The 23,533-nt window shown below is 41.0% G+C and overlaps 1 protein-coding gene and 1 long non-coding RNA gene across 7 annotated transcripts in view; one reads left to right on the top strand and one right to left on the bottom strand.

Moving 5' to 3' along the window:
- Window positions 1–23,533, bottom strand: part of septin9.S (septin 9 S homeolog) — a 115,557-nt gene that overhangs the window by 28,602 nt on the left and 63,422 nt on the right. Inside the window, 1 exon segment of one of the 5 annotated variants that reach the window (NM_001096617.1) lies at window positions 399–539. The exons of 3 other annotated variants lie outside the window; for them this stretch is intronic. Coding sequence is in view for 1 of the 2 variants with exons in the window: in XM_018237625.2 (XP_018093114.1) it covers window positions 403–520 (118 nt within the window). In the remaining variant the exon portion in view is untranslated. 5 annotated transcript variants of the gene reach the window in all.
- Window positions 549–12,822, top strand: LOC121399110. 2 transcript variants are annotated; one of them, XR_005964759.1, is made up of 3 exons: window positions 549–719; window positions 4,001–4,180; window positions 12,724–12,822. It is a non-coding gene; the product is annotated as an uncharacterized LOC121399110 (long non-coding RNA). The 2 variants fall into 2 exon arrangements; XR_005964758.1 differs by lacking the exon at window positions 12,724–12,822 and adding an exon at window positions 4,291–4,757.

Below are 23,533 nucleotides of genomic sequence, written 5' to 3' on the forward strand. Positions count from 1 at the left end.
CCTACTGCAAATAATATGAAACCAGCACCTATTATTCCACCCCCCTCCCCAAAAATAATCTGGAAATGACTGATACTGCTAATCCACCAATGAATACACAGGTCACTCCTGTTTAGACTTTAAAGGGCACATTAGGGACGATCTGTTATTTCCTTATTGAAACTCTGATGCCCAGTGGATGCCCAGCAGCACCCCCTCCCCCACACTAACACTAGTACTAGTATTATTATTATTATTATTCCTGCTCTATACATGAGGGCAGATCAAGCCAATTAGCCAGTACTCGGGGGAGATGGCTGCCACTCCCCCCGGCATGGCCATGAATACTCTAGTACACAAATACCAGCTCCCTTTTATAAATTCCCTTCCCGAAGCAGCCCAGTATAACGGGTACCTACCTACCAATCCTGCCCACACAGCGGCTGAAAGTCAGATTCACACCGAGCAAGCACCGCACACAGTGACACAGATCAGCAACTAAGCAGCCGGGGGAGAGACTCAGCCCCGCCCACTCCCTCATCACGTGCTGCAGAGGCGTGACCTGAGCCGGGAAGGGGTTCACACTGTGTCCTCCGGGCAGAATACAAGGGAGCGAAGTCACGTGAACGTACGCAGTGTGTCACTTTATGGGGGGTTCTCTCCATACTGCCCAGATGTTTCTTCTTTTCTGCTGAGGGGCCAATAATATAGGAAACTTCCCAAACCTTTCTTCTATTGAGGTACATGTATGGGGCTATAGAAAAAGAGCTGCCCAAATGTTTCTTTTGTTTTGAGAGATATATTTATATATATATATATATATATATATATATATATATATATATATATATATATATATATATATAGTGAATAAAGTACCCCCTCTTGTAAATGATAAGGATATTATAAGTAGGGTTGAACTGAATCCAGGTCTGGACTGAGAATTAAAATAGGCCCTGGCATTTCAGGTACACAGAGACCCAATCAGCCCACATAGAGGCCCAAACAGCCCCCACCAGCCCACTAAATACTGACTTTCTATAGCACCTTATAGCAGCCCCTCTGGCATTTGCCAGAACCCACAGATTGCCAGTCCGGGCCTGACTGAATCCACTGTTTTGGATTTGGCTGAACCCCTGAATCCTTTGCTAGAGATTCCGATCCGGACCTAATTTGAATATGTAAATTAGGGGTGGGAAGGGGAAAAATACTTCCTTGTTTTGTGACAAAAAGTCAGGTAACTTCTAATATCCTCATATTTTGCAACAGGGGGTACTTTATTATTATACACAGGTTTCAGTGAGTCTTGTGACAGAAATGACATCACTACTCACCGTTTATAACTGATGACATCAGTAGTCACTGAGTAGGTAATCATTTACAAGATATTCATGGATTTTGTGTATTATATATATATATATATATATATATATATACTTGTCAATGAGATCAGCACACCAATTTTTCTTTAGTGAATATTTATTCCACTGTGCATTCCAATGTTTCGATCCACATTTGGATCCATATATATATATATACATATATATTTATATATATAGCATCCCAAAGCTTTCTTCTGTTCTATTATTTATATGTGTGTGTAAAAGCTGCTCAGATTATGTCTTTATTGGGGATCCCTATATATGAATTGCTGTTTTCCTCCTTCTGTTGGAGGTCCCTATATGTGTAAAGAGCTGCAAAGATCATGTGGAACCCTATATATATGAATAACTTTTGTAATCTTCATATTTTTGGCGTGACATCCCTATATATAAATGTATATAATTAAAAAAAAAAAAATTATATATATATATATATTATATATATATATATATATATATATATATATATATATATATATATATATATATATATATATATGTGATCACGACAAAGACTCGAAAGGCAGACGGCACTTCTGAAAATGGGGTTTATTGGAGTTCCTGCTGGAAGAACCTAACGTGTTTCGGGAGTTATCCCTTAGACCTATGACTAAGGGATAACTCCCGAAACACGTTAGGTTCTTCCAGCAGGAACTCCAATAAACCCCATTTTCAGAAGTGCCGTCTGCCTTTCGAGTCTTTGTCGTGTTTACAGTGGGGACACTGTCTGACTGAGCACCTGACCTGAGGGGAGAGCGGTGAGCAGGTGCGGTCCTTTTTCGCTTTTTTATCTATATATATATATGTGATCATATACACATGAAAACTACCCAGATCATGTATTTGTTGGGTATACTGTATATACTGTATACTGCTATACCATTGCCATATTTTATCTGAATTTCTGTTTGCAGAACATTGCATGAATGGGACTTTTGGTATCCTTTTGAAAAATAAGACGGTGGCATATTGCTAAGTGAATATATTATGGTTTTATACTACTCCAAAACAGACATAGTGCCTAATATTAAGTTATGGTGTTATCACTCTTTCTCTCCACGTTGTTTCCTCCACGTTTAGTCTGTAATCTTATCTGTTACTTTCTTTTTGTTTTTGTTACTTTTTATACCGTTCAAAAGCATTTGGACAAGAGCAGAAGTTCCAGGCACACATTGTTAAAGGATCATCACTTTATTTGGGAACTATATCTTTCCTTTTTTGGCCAGCTCACTATATATGTGTCATTATCAAACCTTTATTGGGGATTCCTTAATATGAAAAGCTGCCAAAGTCGTCTTATTGGGAGCCCCTATTCATGTAAAGATCTGCCGAGATCATGCCTTTATTTAGGGTCCCCTGATATAAATAATTGCCAAAATTTGTCTTATATTAGGGCTCCATATATGTAAATAGCTGCTCAGATCATGCCTTTATTCCTATGCTTAGTGGTCTTTACAAATAACTAGCCAACTATATATATAAGAGCTACCCACCTAGCCAGATCATGTCTTTATTGAGGGGTGCCTATATATGAGGAGCATCTTAAAACTTCTTACTATTGGGTTGTATATAAAGAGCTACTCATATCATGCCTTTATTAGGACCCATACATGTAGAGAGTTTTCCAAATCTTCTTCTGTTGGTAGTTACTATACATATGTAAATAGTTGTCCAGATCATGCATTTATTGTGGGTCACTATATATAAGGTATGAGGAGCATCTTAAATCTTCCTTCTTTTGGGGTTCCCTCTACATAACGAAGTACCCAGACTATGGGTTTCTTATCTTGTACAAAAGATGACCCTCAGCCTATCTGTGACAAAGATAATAGGTTAATCCCTTTACATAGTGTCATTTGTTCTACTTGTGTTTTGTCATAAAAGGGTGTTGCTTCCCCCAAGGGGTTAGAGCTTTCTTAGTCGAACCTTTCTGCATTGCGTATTTTAGCATCCAGCACCTCTGTCCAGCCCATCCTAATATTCCCAGAGTCGCCCCCTTCGGAGCGTGACCTCTTGTTCAAACACTTCTCACTATCTGATAAATGTCTCCCTTGATCATTTCTCTTCTTTCCAGTTGGGGAACATTTTTATTACTTATTATCTGCAATTTCTATAGAGCAAACACATTTAATGCTTTACAGAGACTGTGCATACAAAAGCAGAACAGGATATTTTTGCCTTTGCTTCGCTTTTGCCTTTGAGCTGGTTTGGGGGGGGGGGGTGCAAATCATGGGTAAAAGTTTATGGCCCTAAATGTTGTGGGGGCTCACATAGCAGGAGCTGCACGCAATGGGAAAGAAAAGAATATCCACTGTGACCCTTAGAGAAAGGGCTGCAATAGCAATTGTAGTTCTTAATATAGGGAGTGTCCAGTAAGCAGCATTTACTGTAGTGGCTGTTGGAAGCAGGCCCATATGACTATTGGGGGTTACAGGAGGTGTAGAGGGTCCATTGGGCACTTACACATGTTTAAGAAAGATGGAATATTCCCAAAGATTTGTTTCCAATGTGGTTCAATAATTTCTTGTTAACCACTGGCTGGGAGTTGTAGTTTAAACGTAACCACTTTTAATAATGCTTATGTTTTTTTGGGGGGGGGGTGACGTAGCGCCATTCTCACTGTTATTGAATTCCAACAGGACACCCCTGGCTAAACTCTCCAAAGACTTCTCCTGGAAGACAGATGGCTGCCAGATGTGGGGTTTATGTGTGAGAATCATTGCTTGTTTCCCAGAGAGCATTTCTCTCCCCTACACGTATATATTTGACTGGATCTCACTGAGTGTAAGCTCTGCAGCACGGGCCCGCTGGAATGAAATGTGAGTCTATAGTGACCATTTCTCCTTTTATGTTAAGTGTCTGGCATTTTAAACACATGAGAATATAGTTATCTGAGTGGTTATACTGATAATGGTACTTTTCTCCCCAGCTGGAAGCGTTTAAGCAAGGGTGATCTGTTATGTCTTACACATTTGTTCAAAGGACAAATACCTAGAACCCAGGAAGTAGGAGGTGTGGTGAGACCCGTTTATCTTTCTGATCTTAAAGTGAAAAAATATAGCCCTATAATACACAAGGACCAGAGGGGTAAGTTTAAAGGAAACAGTCGCTGCTGTGGAGCCCAAAGACATATAGGGAGCCCAGTGAGAAAATGACTTCTAAACAGTTTCAATGTATAGATGTTTATGTTACCATAGTGCTTAAAAATGTTTAGTTACAACCTATACATTGTCTTCTTATAAATGGTGCTTACTGCTTAGTGATGTCATGAGTTATAACCTCCCTTGCGACACCTTGTAACATTTAAAATATGTTATTAATTGTACTGACAGAGATACATGTCTTTTATAATACTATCCCTTATAATACACGAGTATAACTCAGCCTGCAGCCTTGTGCCTTTATATGGTCACAGAACTCCTCGGTGACTTATAATAGCTTTATAATTTACAGTAGGGGGTACATTATCCCTTATAATACATGAGTGATACTCAGAGTTCCCTGTATAACTCAGCCTGCAGCCGTGTGCCTTTATATGGTCACAGAACCCCTCAGTGACTTCTAATATCCTTATAATTTACAGTAGGGGGTACATGATCACTTATAATACATGAGTGATAAATGCAATGCTTTTTAAGAACAATACTTAAAGCAGAGAAACAGTTCTATTAGAGCAGGAAGCAGTGCCTTACTTCCTGTTTAGAGGTCTGTTTTGGCAATTTGTTGAGAAACCTCAGTAGTTGTAGTGTATAATAAGTAAATATATAGTGAATAAAGTACCCCCCTTGTAAAATATAAGGATATTATAAGTTACCGAGGAGTTTCATGACCATATAAAAACACGAGGCCGAAGGAACTCTAGGTAACTTCTAATATCCTCATATTTTGCAACTGGGGGTACTTTATTTATTATAATACACAAGTTTTAGGGAGTCATGTGACAGAAATGACATCAGAACTCACCGTTAATAACTGATGACATCAGAACTCACCGTTTATAAGGATATAATTTACAAGATATTCATGGCTTTTGTGTATTATATACAAATATTTATACACACATAGAACCCTGAAATATATGGGGTTGTTCTGCATAACTGTTCCCTTATCCCAGTGTTGCAGACAAAGTATCCATTTATCTAACAGCCTTTGAGAACATATTTTTTAAAGACAAATAGTTGTTTGGATCCAATGCTCAGATCAAAGCCTGGGAAATGTCGGGTGCCAGAACAAGATGTCCTTTGTCACTCAGCGGCTGGTACCACTTTGCTAACAGAACAATGCAGTGTTATAGGACAGCCCCAACTAGAGGCAGAACAGCAAACTACGGGTACAGCTGTGGATAAAACAGAAAGAATGACAGTAATGTCTCTGGATGAGTGGCTGGAGTAGGAGAGGGGAGCACAGGCATGAGATTTTTCTTATGCATTCTCAACAGTCCTCTTACATTCTTTGCCCTGGCTATTAAATGCCACTGGGAATGGGGGGGGGGGTGCAAAAAAAAAAATCATTCAGAGCCTTGTAACTGCCACCTGCCCTTGGTAATTAAAAGGCCCTTGTGAACAGAGCAGGGCCATATTACTATACAGGCATCCAATGGCTTATGCTTAGGGTGGAAGATTTAGAAGAGCTGCCCTTGGGTGCCTATATAGAAAACAAAGATTAATAAATAAAATTCCCCCAGTCTGCCTCCTGAGAATGGCGGGGGGTGGGGGGACCCCGTTCTTTCACAACTGACAGGCTGTATTGCGTATGTGCCAAGGTGAAGGGGCGGTCAGAGGTTCAGTGTCTAGGGCAGCAATGAACCCAAATACAGCACTGGCACATAGGAGTGTGCAGTTGTGGTGTTACATAGTTACATAGTAGTTGCAGTTGCAACAATGCACAAATTCACTAATTTCAACCTTCTGATTCAAGTAGTCCTATCTAGTGTCTAGCTTGCCTCATGCTATGAAGTTGGGTAGCCTTGTATTTTCTCACTTGCTAAAGGGCCACCAATCCCAGTACAAGTGTTTTAGGATTATTTTCACTGTGAAAAAAATCACAGTGCGACTTGAAATGAAACTTTCTTTATTTTGAATTGAAATCATATACTTTGAAAAGATCTCCTGGTGAATTAGGTACTGGAGCGTTCATTGTATGGATCCTTAAAAATATGTATACACGGGGCCCCTAGTCTCTCTGAAGATCTTCTTCTACAATGTAAACAATCCAAACATTGCCAGCCTTTCTTCATGACTGAGATATTCCATGCCCCTTATTAGTTCTATTGCTCTCTTGTATAAGGGCAGGACGATTCTGGCGCGATCCAACGCGCTGCGGAAAAACGCAGGCGTCACGTCGGATGCGACTGAAATAAGGTAAGTAATTCTATTGTCGGATCGTGTCGCATTGTTGATCGCGCTGGAATCGTCCGTGGAAACCTGCCCTAAGAGTGTAAGGGCACTCTAGATGGGGCCCTCAACAGTAGAAAAATAAGGAACTAGACAATGGAAAGACATGAAAGTTTATTGGCCCAGGAACACTGCCTGTATAGTTCACAATGCAAAGACCCTATTTCTTGATGAGTACATCCATCTGTTGTACAGTGCTGCAGGATATGTTGGCATTTTATAATAAGAATAAGAAATATTCAGAGGTAAGTAGATAACTGTACTTCACACAGATGCCACAAAGCAACAATAAAATTGTAAAGTATTATACTTTATTTCAAGAAACCTCCCCCACACACACTTTAAAAGGATAGTGGGGGGCCTGCCCTGCACTGATTGCCCTTGTGCCTTGACAAACAAAAGTGAATTATAGCAATTGGGCATGGTCACACTGGTCAGACCATACTGGGGCAAGATCCTGTTTAAAAAACCCAATGATTACTTTACAGCAGGCCTTTGCACCCTTAAGAGAATTCATTAGCAAAGAAGAAAGCTCAGCAAGAGAAGGGAAACAACTGTGCAGCAACAAAACTATGCATTGTTGCTTCCTGCTCTAATATAACTGCTCCTCTGCTTTAAAGGAACAGTTCAGTGTAAAAATGAAAACTGCGTAAATAGATAGGCTGTGAAAAATAAAAAATGTTTCTAATATAGTTAGTTAGCCAGAAATGTAATCTATAAAGGCTGGAGTGAGTGGATGTCTAACAGAACAGAACACAACTTTCTTCTTTGCAGCTCTCTAACTCTGAGTTAGTCAGCGACGTTAAGGGGGGCCACATGGGACATAACTAATCAGTGAGTTTGCAACTGATTCTTAGCATTCAGCTCAGATAAAAAAATCAGCAGTTATGACCCATGTGCCCCCCTCAAGTGACTGATTGGTTACTGCCTGGTAACCAATCAGTGTAAACCAAGATAGCTGAAAAGCAGGAAGTAGTGTTCTGGCTATTATGTTAGTCCATCCAGCCACTCCAACCTTGATAGATTATATTTTTGGCAAACTTACTATATTGAAAACATTTTTTATTTTGCTATTTATCCAGTTTTTATTTTTCTACTGAACTGTTCCTTTAAGACGTAACTAAACCGTTTTCTTTTCTCCTATCTAGTCCTTGTCTGAATTATTCTATACCAAGGCTGCGGCAGGGCTGCTTTCCCAAATCTACTAAGTTACATCCAGAGCTTACATGACCCTTTACTCCACCCCAGCGCTGCAGTGAGGCTGCCCTGACATCTCAGAGGTTAAATGCTTTCCTATTGTAAACTTTTTTTTGTGTGTGTGTGTAAGATCTTAATTAATCCCATATGTGAGTTCTACGCTGTGGATCCTAATAGAATCTGCCTTGTGAGCAGAGCAAAACGTATGTAGCTGGGGGGCTCTCTGTGCTGGTGAGAGACACACACTGGTGCAGTGGATGCGACCATGGACCCTAGTTGCTGTGGTTCAAGGTTGGCCCTTGCTTTAGAAAGAAGAATATGTTTATCAGTTCTAAGCATAGGACATAGAACAAGAACATTGACTCCCTGCATTATATTTAACTTGGAATGCTTGGTTATATTCATTTGGACATGGAATACAACCAAGCATTCCAGGAAACATCCTCTCATCTAGGAGAAGGCCCTGCCCTTAATTCTATTTGACCATCAGCATTCCATAGGGTCCAAAGTTGCTGAGCTTCAGTCTGCCATCTGTTCACCCTAAAATCACATGCCTCCCATCAATAGATAATTAGATTGCACCATTTCATAGTCTCATAAAAGTACTTCCTTGCCAACCTGTATTGCTGCTGTGGTTAGAGAACCCCCTGTTTATGTATCTGAACTGTTCCACATGGGTGCCCACCAGTTACAGAGCGTGTAAGCGAGAGTCAGGACTATGTAACAAATGTGGTGTTACATCAAGCTGCACAATGATACTGGTGTTGGTGTAGAACTGACTCCATCCTATATAGTCTTCAGAGCCACTTGTGTACATAGCACTGTACATTAAAACAGTACAATAATAGAAAGATCAATATAAAGAATATAAATCCAGAATATAAGTAAATGCAAAAATACATTTATATTTAACATAAAGTGCTCAATGAAACAGAAGGTCCGTACAATTTAAGTTGGTGGGCAACTTATATAGACAAGTAGGAAGATAATAAGTGCTGTAGTTTACAGATGTATGAAAATGTCATTGTGTCAGTCATTTACCTATAGTCCAAGAACATGAAGGGGAACAAATAAGCATTCATTTCAAAATCTCAGTCTAACTGACCTTTAAGTTGGGCCTTTAGGTGTATTTAAAGAAGTAAAAAATTTTTTCTAAATCCTGATCGTGAGACCACGATCTTCTCAGAACGATCGTACGAATTTACCATCAACTAAAAAGACCAATTTGCCAGGAAAACAAAGGGGAGCTGCCTGCTTGGCCCTGCAAACATAGATAGATTCCACTGGGACCGACAAAGATTTTTTAACCTGGCCGATAAATTTCCTGACAGATGTCGGCCGAAAAATCGTAAGATGTACGATCGTTCGAATACCACTAACCGCACGATAATTTTGAAGGATTGATCTGGCTTCCCTAAAATCGGTCGTTCGGCAACAGAAATCTTTGCGTCTATGGGGAGCTTTAGTCTTGGCCTTTTCATCCAAGGTTCTGCCCCCCAGGAAGCATCTCCATGGTTTCGGACCACTGTTCTATACAGACCCAGTATGTGCCCAAAATAAAGCACTTACTGATCAGTATGTCAGCTTGTTTGGGCAGGGTAGGCACTGTATCTGTAAAGTTCCCCCATGTCATACAATTATTGGCCCAAGTGGTAGGCCAAATCAGGTAAAGATCTATACCATAGTGAAAAGAAAACTCCTTTTTAAAGGAATAGTTCACATTTAAATTAATTTTAGTATGGTGAAGACATAGCTTCAAAAGTATAGTGATAGTTTGAGAAAATGTGCAGTTGGTCTTCCTTTATTTTTTTGAAAAAAGAATGATTTAATTATTTGTTACTTTAGTTTTTTGAACTTGGGGGTGCCAAATATTAGGCAACCCAAGTGAATGCATTGACTTACCTGAAAACCCCGGGCCAGTGCTCCTATCAACAGAAAACTGCACCCAGGTTTATTCCAGCAAGCTCCATGGATCACTTCCGTCTTTCTTTGTGCGGCTGCGCATGCACAGTAGAATAAAAAGCCGAAATTTAACTAAAGTTAAGTTAGTCAGCTATTTTGTCCAACTGTGCATGTGTTTGCACCTGGAAATATGAAGCAAGAATAAGCCAGAAGAGGATCGCTTCGTGGTGCTCACTGGTATAACCCTGGGCTGGTGCAGTTTTCTGCTGATAGGAGCACCTGGCTCGGGGTTTCAAGTAAGTCAATACAATCACTTGGGGTGCCTAACATTTGGCACCCCCCAATTGCAGGATGACTGTCCTTCTCCTTTAAGCAGCTCTCCAGTAAGGAATTTTAAGCAGCTATCTGGTTGCTAGGGCCCAGTTTACCCTAGTAACCATGATATGGTTTGAATAAGAGATGGAAGGTGAACGTATTTCTACGCCTAGACCAGCAGCAGTCTGTCCGCTCCCCCCCCCCATGTCTACACATGCATACACTTTCCCTGTCCCAATCGGCATGTAAGCGGGTGAGATAACTGAGTGCAATTAGCAATTAGGCAGACGATGTGGCTGGGCGCATGCTGCTGATGAATTGAAGAGGGACTGAATAGGAAAATAATGAATACAAAGTTATAATGATATTGTAGTCTCACAGAGCAATAGTTTTGTGGTCAGTGACACAAAAGCAGGAAAGATGCAGAAGAAGAAAGCAAAATAATTAAAAACTATAAAAATAAAAAAAATGAATTCCAGTTAAAAAGTTTCTAAAAACAGAACATTCTTTAACAAACAAGTTGACTTAAAGGTCAACGACCCCTTTGAGGACATTTTCAAAGGTTCTGGGTTCTCAGTAAATCCAGGCCCAGATTTGTGGAAAGGCCACAAAGGGCCTAGGGCAACAGGATTTTAGGGGGTGGCATGCTGCCCAACCATTGCAGCATTGGTTCAGAAACACTGGGGATGCACAGGAGATACGATCGTTTTAAAAATTTCCCATGTCCCAATCCCCAATGCTCTGGACCCAATGATGAAAATTTGTCCATGTGCACTGGGGCCGGGCCACCTGCCAGAAAAATATTTGGAGGGCCTGGTGCACATAGGGACTCCTGCGCAAACTGCCCCCACCACGCCAATTTAAGAAAAAAGAAAGCGATGGGGAGGGGGATTTCAATACTATAGGAAACAGACCCTTTGGTTTGGGCCCCCCTTTTCCCTGAGTCCTCCTGCAACCGCGGAGTCTGCTTCCTCTATAGTTCTATTCCATGTGCACGAATGAAGGGGAGGGGACGGGGGTAACGAATGGCTGCAGGCCGTGGGGCATCCACAATGTAAATGTGGCTCTGAGTAAATCTCACGGAATACCACTTCTTCATCATTTATTGTATTTAGGGTTTAAAAGAAAAAGAGAGAGGAGTCTAATGGAGTTATGTTATAAAAGGCACTAAGTTTGCGCAGGAGCAGTAACTCATAGCAACCAATTAGCAGGTACAATTTTCTGGTTACCTTAGCAAAAATAGTTTGGAATTCATTTGCCTTTGCCCTTCATGTGACAGTGGGATAGCGATTGCGAATGTTATAGTTTATAGTATATATACATATATATATATATATATATATTATATATATATATATAGTTATAGTGCACAATGTATGCAATAAAACTTCTTAATGAAAAAGTTATGTTTGTTCCAAATGTTTACGCCACTTTCAAGCAGGTGTTAAAGGTGTGTCACTATAAGTGTGGTGGCACGCTGCTACTTGGGGAAGATTAGTCACCTCTTCTTCGGGCCACTAATCTCCTGCCAGCTAGAATTTAAATCACCATTGGAATGGCCTTTCCGAAGTCGCCCGAAGTTTCCTCATGAGGCAACTTTGGACAACGAAGGGTTTCGAGTGCCATCCCTCCGGGGATTTACATTCTAGCTGGCGGGAAGGCATTTAGGGGAGATTAGTCACCCGAAGAAGAGGCGATAATAGCCACATCTGCCACCACCCTAAAGGAAGGCAACTGGTGGGTGTCTGGGAGAGGTAAGGGGGAAACACAACAGTTGGGGAAAAAGCTCAGGATGGACCCCCTGACACCTGTCAAGTAATTTTCCAGGTCTTTGTAACAGTCGGTCTCTCTGTAGAGGAAATGAGTTCAGCCAGAGTTTGTACAAACACTCCATCTCCCAGCAAACTTCCCAAACCAACTCCATGGGGTTGCTATGGAAACGTGAACTGCGATGGACCGAGATCAGGAACACGGTGGAGGGGGAGAGGGATTGGAAAAAAAAAAAAGATGAAAGAGGCGGTGAAGCAAACTGGAGATGGGGGTGATAAAGGGTAAATAAAAGAAAGAGAAAAGAGAGGAGGGTTCTGATACACTGCATACTATTTCATGTTATCATGAACCCCACTCACACACATACACACTGCCACCCAACACATACACACCCACATATACAAATGCACACATACATTCACACACATACTCATATACAAATGCGCACATACATTCACACACATACTCTGAGATGTCCTCCCTAGAAGTAATGGGCATGTTACCTACAGATTTCATTTCATGCGCTGACCACAAGAAAGAAGGGAATATACCTGTTTCGAAGAAAATCAGAGAATAACTGGCATAAAGGGAATATGATCCTATTACACGGCTGGTGACCCTAGAAAATGAAATAACCCCGTGGGTATTTACATATAATGATTAGTTTTTTGCACATTCACATTTTGCTTAATGAAATAAAATGTAAATTATACATTTTCATTGGTTTCAAAGTTATTTGTAGCAATTGCTATAAATCGCGTTATCTGTTTATTTTCTCTGCACAGCTGGTTCTGACTCTTGAAACAATGTATCAGAAGCAAAAAACGTAATATTCCTAAAGGAGACTTCTACTACTACCACTACTACTACTACTACTGCAGGTATGGGACCTTTTTTCCAGAATGCTTGGGACCTGGGGTTTTCCGTATAATGGATCTTTCTTTAATTTGTATCTTCATATCTACTAGAAAATCGTGTAAACATTAAATAAACCCAATAGGCTGGTTCCTCCTTGAATAACGATTAATTATATCTTAGTTTGTTTTATTTTTACAGAGAAAAGGGGAATCATTTTTAAAAATTTGGATTATTTAATTATCATGGAGTCTGTGGGTGACAGCCTTTCCGTAATTTTGGAGCTTTCTGAATAATGGGTTTCTGGATCCCATACCTGTATTAATTTTACAATAACAGAAAAACAGAAAGTCACAGTCACTGCTTGCAATTACATTTAAAATTAACTTTGAAACCACTAACATTATGGTATAACAACGCTGCAAAATATGTTGGCGCTATATAAATATATGTTAATAATAAGTTGTGGTGCTCACAGTATGTAATATACACCCACATGCAGCTAAGTCATTTACGTACATTATACTCCATTGTGATGACCAAATCATCCCTTTTTCCCGGAATGGCAATTACCTGCTTATTGCACGTTATCAGAGATGGTTCATGTATAGTTTGTGGGAAAGGCCAGCCTCGTCTAGTTACACCACTAGCTACATTTCTCTGTTTATAGAAAATAATTTAGGATTAAGCATAATTGTGTGATGTCAGGAGAACCTTACATAGGATCATGGTTGCTGATTTTGGAAATCAATCCTGGCATGGGGTTAAGAAGACAGGCTATAGAACACGTTATTGTGTTTGATAAACAACAGCTTAGTGAATATGGGCCTATGTCCCTAATCCCATGCTCACCAACTCAAGAAAGTATCTGTTCAGGGATAACCCCCTCCTTCCCCCCCCCACCCCCTTTTCACTCTGGTAATCGGAGAAAGGTGCTGATGAAGCACAAGATAGAACAAGGAGTGCAGCAAGGAATGGGTGCCAAATGCAACTTTCCATACAAAAGTGCTTTTCAGGTTGGTCAGCCCAACCCCAAACATTGCCAATCCCCTCTAAAGAAATATGAAGAATTTACGTATATTGGAATGGCAGCAGCCTGATGCACGGTGCATAATAATAAATATGTTTTATATGCCTTAATTTCTCCCTTTAGTTTCCTTCATGATGTAGTGTACAAAAGACATATATAGTTAAAGCAGCGCTGTCCAACTTCTGTGGTACCGAGGGCCAGAATTTTTCTGGCCTGCGTGGTGGAAGGCCGATAATGGAAGCCACTCCCCCTTTTAAACCACCATTTAAACCACAACTATATTATCTCAAGAACTTTTAAGACAATGTCCACATTAATGGTGTTAACACACCAAAAAAACAAATGGTTGGTGCTCACTGCAAGGATATCACTCATATGTGAAAAATGTAAGTCATACCCTTAATATTCCATAAACATACCCTTAAATACATATGCTGCCTCCTCCCCTGTGGATAACACTGCAACCCCCCAGCACATGTTTAAACACCTTAGAGACCCCAAACAACAATTTCCAAATGCTAACACACCCCAGAACAAACCCAAAAGGCTCATGTCCCACAGGGTACAGAGTAGGACAGGCAGAGTATGGCACACACAGGCAGCATAGGGCAGACAGAGTATGGTACACACAGGGAGCAAAGGGCAGGCAGAGTATGGCACACACAGGGAGCATAGGGCAGACAGAGTATGGCACACACAGGGAGCATAGGGAAGGCAGGAGACAGGGAAAACTCTAAGATGGACAATTCAGAGTGTGTTACATACAGTGACACAATGCAGCAGTTGTATGAGGTGTGAACAGGTGAACAATGTGGGCAGTTTGAGTCTGGGTCTGAGGTGTGAACAGTACAGTGCATTCGGGGTGTAAACAATAGAGGTTTCACATGTGTGAACAATGCAGGGGGGATTACAGGTGTGAACAATGCAGGATTTTAATGTTTGAATTTGAGGTTTAAACAATATAGGGGCCAATTAATCTCAGTATTGATACCTTTTAAATTTTACACAAATTAAGCAGTCACAACAGACAGATTTACATGTGGGGGGCAGCCCTGAGTTAAAGTATGCATTGCTCTTATGTGCAGCTGCACTATTAAGTTTTACAGACTAACTATATGAATACCAGGATGTAATAGGCAGCTTCCTTTTCAGTAGAACAGATGATGTTAGTAAGAATGTATCAGTGAGTGAATCACTCTGTATTTCACAATGTTAACATGAACACTGGCAGGGGCAAGAGACAGCCCTGAACACCTGCCATAGGCAATAGACCAATATATATATATAATACACAAAAGCCATGAATATCCTGTAAATTATATCCTTATAAACGGTGAGTTCTGATGTCATCAGTTATAAACGGTGAGTTCTGATGTCATTTCTGTCACATGACTCACTGAAACTTGTGTATTATAATAAATAAAGTACCCCCAGTTGCAAAATATGAGGATATTAGAAGTTACCTCGGAGTTTCCTGACCTGTATAAAAACACTCGGCCTTGCGTTTTTATATGGTCATGAAACTCCTCGGTAACTTATAATATCCTTATATTTTACAAAAGGGGGTACTTTATTCACTATATATATATCTCACAACTAAAGCTTAAAAAAAGGAATACAGCTACAAATGCTGTACAGTCAAACACTGATTTCTGGGCACCAGTGGAAAAAAAAGAAAAGTCTGCAAAAATCTAAGCTGGGTCATAAACGGGTCATAAAGTCTGAGTTTTTCTGTAAAAATTGTGTTAACTGCAAAAAAACGTAAATGAAAGAAATGTTCCAATCAAAATGCATTAGAACGTGAAAGGACTATAACAAAAATAAAATAAAATCCAGTAACATGTAAAATCAGGGTATTTGTGACAGTACACTGCATTTAATGTACAAGTCCAGAGATTTAGGAGCCCTATAACAGTCATGACCAGGACACAAAGAGGTAGGGACGGGGGTGGTTGAAGCCATGCCTAGGGCAGTGTCAAATGAATCTCTGAAGGGAAAATATGATCTGATATCACTTACTAATAGGGAAGTGAAATAACAGACAGACAGAGAGACTGGTATGGTATTTCCAAAAAAGGTGTCAACCCTGTTAGCTAGAGAGGATAGAGCTGGTTTCACTGCTTTCCTCTGCAGCAATGCCATTTTTCAAGGGTTCCATCAGGGAGGCTTTTTTAACTTATTGCTTTTAGCTTTTATTGAATGCACCACCTAGTGGCAGAAATCTGATTATAGAAATACATTTTATTAAGTTATGGGCGGTATAAGGTATGCGTAACCTCTGTCGGGATCCAAAAATGGGTCACCATGATGTTTAAGTTGGGTCTACATGCTTCCTCTAAATAGTAATAACTTAATACAAAGTCATTAAAAACAATGTGAATAAGTAGTCCTGAAACAATGTTTGAGTCACAAAGCTGAAGCTGCATGAATGCATTAAACTAAAGAACAATAATCAGCAACAAGCAACAAAAGGCAACAAGCTGCTCTTTTTGCCTTTTGTCATATGCAACTTTACGTTACACCTCTGAGCTAAATGTATGGTTCATTAGCACACCTCAAGCTTGCGCCTATCCAGTGTAAATGTGCCCTGGAGAGTTAAAAGATGGTTTTAGTCTGGACTTTCTCTTAATATTTCCCTTGAAAGGAACAAATAAAAACCACAGAAATACAAAAATATTGTAGAAGTGATAGGAACCAAATAATGGATTGTGCCAATGCTTGCCTTGCCAATCTACCTATCATCATTTCTCCTATGAGACATTATACCATTTACAGTTCTTTGTGCGAAATTGTAACAAGGAAGTTTGCAGATCTGACTCATTTCTTGGAAAAGTTGACTGAGAAATCAAGTGATGAATAGAACTGCGCTCTGGCACTCAGTCACGTACCCTGCTGCTCTTGATTAATCTGCTTTCAGTAAAACCATGAGTTGGTTCTCTGCCCATCTATCGTAAAACACAATTTGGTTCTACCTAGGCATGGGCTGAATCCATCAAGCTAAATTATGGGTTTGGCTGAATGTCGACAAATTTGAAACTGAATTTGAATCCTTGTTTACATATTAAAATTTCAAAAGGATAACAAAAATGTGAACAGAAAAGCCTGTAACAAAGTTGGATTTGGTTTGACTGAACACTGAAGTTTTGGCCAAATCTGAATACTGCAACAAAAAAAAAAAGTTCTGGGATTTGTCTGAATCCCAAAGCAAATCTTGGATTCAATGCATCCTTGGAATCATCCTATGATTATCTGTAATAGAGACTAGTAATAAGTGGGCTGAAAATTTTAGACCTGCATTGACCCTAATTGCCCTCATCCAACCCCAAAAAGACCCAGATGGGTTGCACAGGTTCAGCTAGCAGTAAGTCAGGCCTACCATATGTCCACAACATGCTGCAGGAGCAGTTGACCAAAACCTGCTCAGTGATGGAACTGCCGGAGGAGCAGGGGGTGCAATAGTACCAGGGTCCACATCCCCTGCGGACCTGCTGGTAGTTCACGCACGCTTTAAAAACCTGCTTCCAGAGCGGCGCACGCTTTAAAAAACTGCTTTCGGAGGTAGGGGGAGGGGAGGGCGCCAGGGGAAGGCTGGCTGCACGGTGTCCAGAAGAATCATATGGAGAACACAAGATTTCTCAGCACTCAAATATGATCAGTTTCACCAATGTCACTTAAAGATGCCAATTAAAGGGGGTGTTCACCTTTGAACACATTTTTCAATTCAGGTGGTTTCAGATTGTTCACCAGAAATAAAGACTTTATCCATTTACTTTCTATTTTCTATTTGTGATCGTTTTTCTAATATTAAAGTGTAAAGTTTCATTTTTCACCTTCTAAAGCAGCTCGGGGGGGGGGGTAGCTGACCCTTTAACTGTTCAAATCGATACATTTAGTTGATACATTTCTTATTTTTGTCCCTGCTGAGCAGAATCCCTGGGTTTCATTAAAGGCAGCTGTTAGAATTGATACAATATTTGCGAATATTCCACAGATACTGCTGAGAAATGTATCAACTCCTGTAGCCACTAAGGGGCAGGTTTATCAAGGGTTGAATTTCGAGGTGATGAGAGTTTTTTTTTAAACTTCCATCAACTCGAAATTTCGAATAAAAAAAGACCAATCGAAATTTATTAAAAAAATTGAAATTTTTAACTTCGGGTCAATAGGCTGTATTGGAACGGTGGGGGGGGGAGTTGAGGAAAATTCTAGATGGTAGCCCCGATTTACCACCTCATGGATCCAAGAGTCTTGAATGAGTGTGGTCCATGCTTTGGCAAAGGTGCCGAGCCTACCCCCTATCGGCACTGTGACTGACGGCACACCCACACCGTCAGGCAGTCTTGTCTCCGGTCTTGGGAGTGTGCTTCTTGCTCTGCCAGGGAGGTCTCTGCTTACCACTAAAATGTCCTGTGTGAATGGAGTTTGTCAAATAACTAAATATGTCATAGGTGTGATATTATACAACCAGGAAAACTCCCGGTGGGCCCAGGTGTCAGTGGACCCTCATGCTGCTAAACATTTGGCCTATTTCAAGGCCATTCCCTATTTCTATGAGAACAAAAAGGCTAAATTGATGGAATAATAGATTATAGCATTACAGTATGTAAAGAAAAGAGACTAGTGAGGACTGAAGTGAGGAAGAATAATATTACTGAGTGGGCCCCTGGTGTAAAGTTTTTTGTTGGGCCCCTGGTGTCCCAGTCCGACACTGTATACAACTGTTTCTGTCTACCTACCTATCCACTGACTTATCTAAGCAGTGAAGGGCGAATAAATTTGACAGACGCGAATTCGCCTTGAATTTCCGCTTATCGCTGCCAGCGAATGAATTTGCGAAACTCCTGCAAAAATTTGCCCGAATCAAAAAAATTTGGGACAATATAAATTTTGGACACGCGTCGGAAAACTCGCTCGCTTCAAAACCGTCATGCGTCAACACTATTCGGACGCCCATTGATTTAATGCCGGGGTCAAAATTGACGCAGTTTCGCGACTTTTGCAGGAAATTCACTAATTTTCCAGCGAAACGAAATGCGATAAATTCACCCATCACTAGATTTAAGTACATATCTAGTATCTATGAACGTATCTATTAAATAATAGGTGTCATGATGGCCCCCAGATATGGCACCTGAACACATGTCATTGTACTTGTTGTTTAGTGAAGAAGGAAGGTCGTTGGGGCTGATGCAGCTTCAGGGATGTTCTATGTGGGGTAGAAAGAAAAATGCACGCCCTAGGACCTCCGCAGCTGGTTCCCTGTGCACATCACAAGCAGTGCAGGCAACATCTGGCTGGAGAAGATCATGACGGAATGTTTATATATATAAAAGGGCTGAAGTGGTGTTCCTGACTAAGTCACTCACACAGTGGGACAGGAGCACAACAGCTGGCACAAAAAGTAAACTCAGAAATGGTTTCTCCCCAATTTAGATACTAGGGCTGAGGTAACAGAACACAGATAAGAACAGTTTGTCCTATTTAGGGATCCCTTTTACTATGGATGCACCAAATCCACTATTTTGGATTCGGGGGACCCCCGAATCCTTCACGAGAGAGTCGGCCAAATACCGAACCAAATCTTAATTTGCATATGCAAATTAGGGGTAGGAAGGTTAAAAATGTTTTACTTCCTTGAAAAGTCACGCGATTTTCCTCCCGCATATGCAAATTAGGATTCAGATTCGGTTCGGCCAGGCAGAAGGATTCAGCCAAATCCTGCTGAAAAAGACCAAATCCTGAACCGAATTCTGGATTCGGTGCATCCCTACCTTTTAGGGTAGGACGATTTTGGCGCAGGCAAAAACGCAGGCGTTAAATCGGATGCGACCGAAATAATGTAAGTGAATGCATTGTCGGATGGTGTTGCAGCGTTGATTTGACGCTCCACGACTGTCAGATGCAAACGCATTTCCATTACTTACCTTATTTCTGTCGCATCCGATTTGACACCTGTGTTTTTGCTCAGCGTGTCGGATAGCGTGGAGACCTACCCTTACTGAATGTTTGGCTTCTTCCATCTCCTCTCAGCTGGAATCTCTTCCATTAATCTCCATTCCAATCAAATTTTGTAGCATGAGAATTGTTCACATCTGCTTTACTCAGAAGCAGGCAAAAGAGGGTAGAAGGAGGGAATGTAATATTGGGAGCAAAATCTTAAAGTAGGTGTGAGTGGGCAAGTGAAGGTACAATAAGCATATCAGGAAGATGCCAGTGGTGTAGGTAGGTGTGTTGTATCAAGTTTGGGCATTTGGGCATAGGTGTGTGTAATCAAGACTAGACATTAGAAAATAGGATTGTGGAGGTAGGTGCATGTCAAGAGCAGGCCTGTGGAAGCAAGTTTGTATATCATGAGATGTGTGGTAGGTAGTAGATAGTAGGTGTGTATCATGAACTGTGCAGTGGGAGATGTGTATATACTGTAGATAGCACTATGGGAAGGAAGTAGGTATTATTGGGAATAGATGTGTGGGACGTGCAGTGAAATTAGGTGAGGGGACACCTATGGAAGTAGGTGTGACTGCCAGTGGATGTAGGTCTCTATTAGGAATACGAAGTAGGTGTGTATTAGGAATAGAGAAGTGAAAAATCACCGGCACAACAGGATATTTCTAGCAGGGAAACCCTTGCTCTTTTATTTGCGGATGCAACGTTTCGGGGCGTAACCCCTTTGTCAAGCTAGAGCAAGGGTTTCCCTGCTCGAAATATCCTGTTGTGCCGGTGATTTTTCACTTCTCTGTCTGTTGTGGAGGCTGCCAATACCTCCTTCATTGAGCACCAGGTTTCACAAGATTCGGACGGCCAGGGTGTGCGAGGTGACCCCCCTTTTCTTCCTAGTGTATTAGGAATTGGCCTGTGGAAGTAGGTGTGTGTACCAGGAGGTGGAAGTAGTATATCATAAGTAGAGTATTGGGAGTAGGTGGGTATCATATGCAGGGGCGATTCTGGCCCCTCCGCCGCCTGAGGCAGCCCCCCTCCCCCGGAAATTCGCTCTTAAAGTACCAGGAGCAGCATTTTTGCCGCCCCTGGTACCTAGTGGGGTGCTGCCACCTGAGGCGACAGCCTCAACTCGCCTCATTAGCGAAGCACCCCTGATCATATGTAAGAGAGTGGAAGTAGTTGTGTATTGGGAGAAGACCAGAGGAAACAAGTGTGTATCAGGTGTAGGCCTGAAGAAGTAGGGGTGTATGGTTGAACATATCACCAGTAGGTATGTGGTAATCCGTTGTGTAACTAGATATTACTGGGCCCCACAGCAAATTATTTTTCAGGCCCCCAAAATATCTGGAGGTTGACTTGTTTTACCAATATCTATTTAAATTGTTCGTATATGAATTAGGGCCTGATGGGGCCCTTATACCTTCTGGAACCCCCCACAGGTTGTGCTTCCTCTGTAGTTTGACCCCTGGTGGTAATAGTAAGGTATCAAGTGTAGTGTGACGAGAGTAGTTGGGTGTAGGACAGTAGAGGTAGGTGTGCAAGACAAGAGTAGAACTTACTGCTATGCACAAAATGCCTATATAAATAAACTGCATGTGGGGAAAGTCTGTGAAAATAAATGTGTTGAACAACAGACCATGGAAAACGAGTGTGGCGTGTGGCAGGCTTGTGCAAGTACAACTCCTATAAAAGACTAAAATGAAAGTGAAGTGGGACAGACCTGGCACAGACAGCACAGGCTGCACATACAGAAGCAGAATGTTGTGTTCCGCCCTAACGCACACACAGCACTGATGTTTTACCGTAGATATTTACTGTTTACTTTCTCAACAGCTTTTTTCACTCTCTCTCCTTCTTAGATTTCTCTCTCTTTGAACTTTTTCTTTCTTTCTTTCTTTCTTTCTTTCTTTCTTTCTTTCTTTCTTTCTTTCTTTCTTTCTTTCTTTCTTTCTTTCTTTCTTTCTTTCTTTCTTTCTTTCTTTCTTTCTTTCTTTCTTCATTTCATTCTCAATGAGCAATGTTTTCCACCACACCCCCTCTGTTTTCTCCCCTCAAGCTTTGCTTTCTGCTTAAAGTCTGTAGAAACAGATCCAGAATTCCCTGGGGTATCACTTCTCTATGCAACCTGCTCACACACTTGGAACAGATGGAATCAAGAGAAATCAAGAGCCAGGAGAAAGAGAGAAAAGAAAGTGAGGGGGAGAGGGAAGAGAGGGAGGTAGAGTAAAGAGATTAGAGAGTAAATAAGCAAGCCCATAACATTATGCAATTCGGAATAGACACTCTTCCAGGCCCGGACTGGCTGGGTTCTGTGGGTTCTGGCAAATGCCAGAGGGGCTGCTATAAGGTGCCATAGAAAGTCAGTATTTAGTGGGCTGGAGGGGTATGTTTGGGCCTCTGTGTACCTGAAATGCCAGGGCCTATTTTAATTCTCAGTCCGGACCTGCACTCTTCACACTGACACTTCTGAAATCAAACTCATATTATTTTAGGTTGCTGAGCACTGCTGAAGTTACTTAAGCTGCAGATTCTGTCTAAAAATCTGAAACATTAGAGCTGGAACATGCTGGGAGTTGTAGTTCACCAGCAGCCGAAGAGAAAAAAATGCTTAGTTCGAGGAAACAAAACCAGTCAGACGTTCTGAAGAGGAAGAAGTAAGGGGGAAAGAATGTGAGGCCTCAGAGTCAGCATGGAAAATTGAGTACGGGAAAGACTGCACAAATAATACTCTAGTGATGAAGTAAGGAAAATGGAATCAATAGTATTAGCTCACAATATCCTTTTATAAAGATGTTAGTGTTTATTCATTTTTCATTGGTAATGGGTCATTCATTGTCTTTTATAAAATATATAAGGGCTTAATCACAAAGCCCAACGCGATGTGCAAAGTGCACAAAAAAGGATGCAATTTGTAATTTTTATGCATTTTGCCTACTGTGTGGATCATTGTCTAAATAGCTGCAGGCAGGCCGCCATCAAGGGGGCACAGGGGTACAATTGTTCTGGGCGTGATAGATTTTAAGGTTAAAATAGGCCTGGCTGAACTGCACTTTCTGGATTATCCGGGCCTGTTTTGAGAGTGTGCTGAAGTTCGAATATAGAGAGAGCTGACACCTGAGAATACCGCAAAACGAGCCAAAGCTGCTGAGAAGGAAGAAGATCGCACACATTGTTTTTTTTTTATTTGTAGGGGGGAGCCCTGGCCACCAAAGAGTTTTTTTTAAAACTTTTATGGGGATCCTCTAACCACCACATACCTCCCAACTGTCCCGTTTTCTGCGGGACAGTCCCGATTTTGACAGATCAGCCCGCAGTCCCAGGTTTCTTACTGAAATGTTCCAAGTTTCTCTTTGATCTCCTGCACTGACGCCAGAGAAAGATACAAACTTTCTGAAACTAAATTAAAATAAGAGGCTTTTTAGCAGACAGCCCAGAACACTGAGCAGCTTTTGCTACCTTTGTAACAATTTAAGATAAACAAGTGTATTGGGGGAATTGAGACTCACAGATTAAAAGGCAATTTCAGCTTCATTAGCAAAACTGTAATAACACATAAAACATGGCCCTAAAACTCTCAAAAAACTGTTCAAACTTTCCATAACCTGCCAAATTTTGTAAAATGGGTATGGTAATTAGGGGGTGTGATCATAAAAAGGGCGTGGTCAAAACATTTTGCTGCATTGCTGTTTTTGTCCCTCTTTACATTTTTTTCAGATTCTTTTTTTTTTACCTTGTAGGGACACCAATTTTACCTCGTAGGGGGGAACCTG

Source organism: Xenopus laevis, chromosome 9_10S (genome assembly GCF_017654675.1).
Source record: "Xenopus laevis strain J_2021 chromosome 9_10S, Xenopus_laevis_v10.1, whole genome shotgun sequence".
NCBI classification, from domain to species: Eukaryota; Metazoa; Chordata; class Amphibia; order Anura; family Pipidae; genus Xenopus; species Xenopus laevis.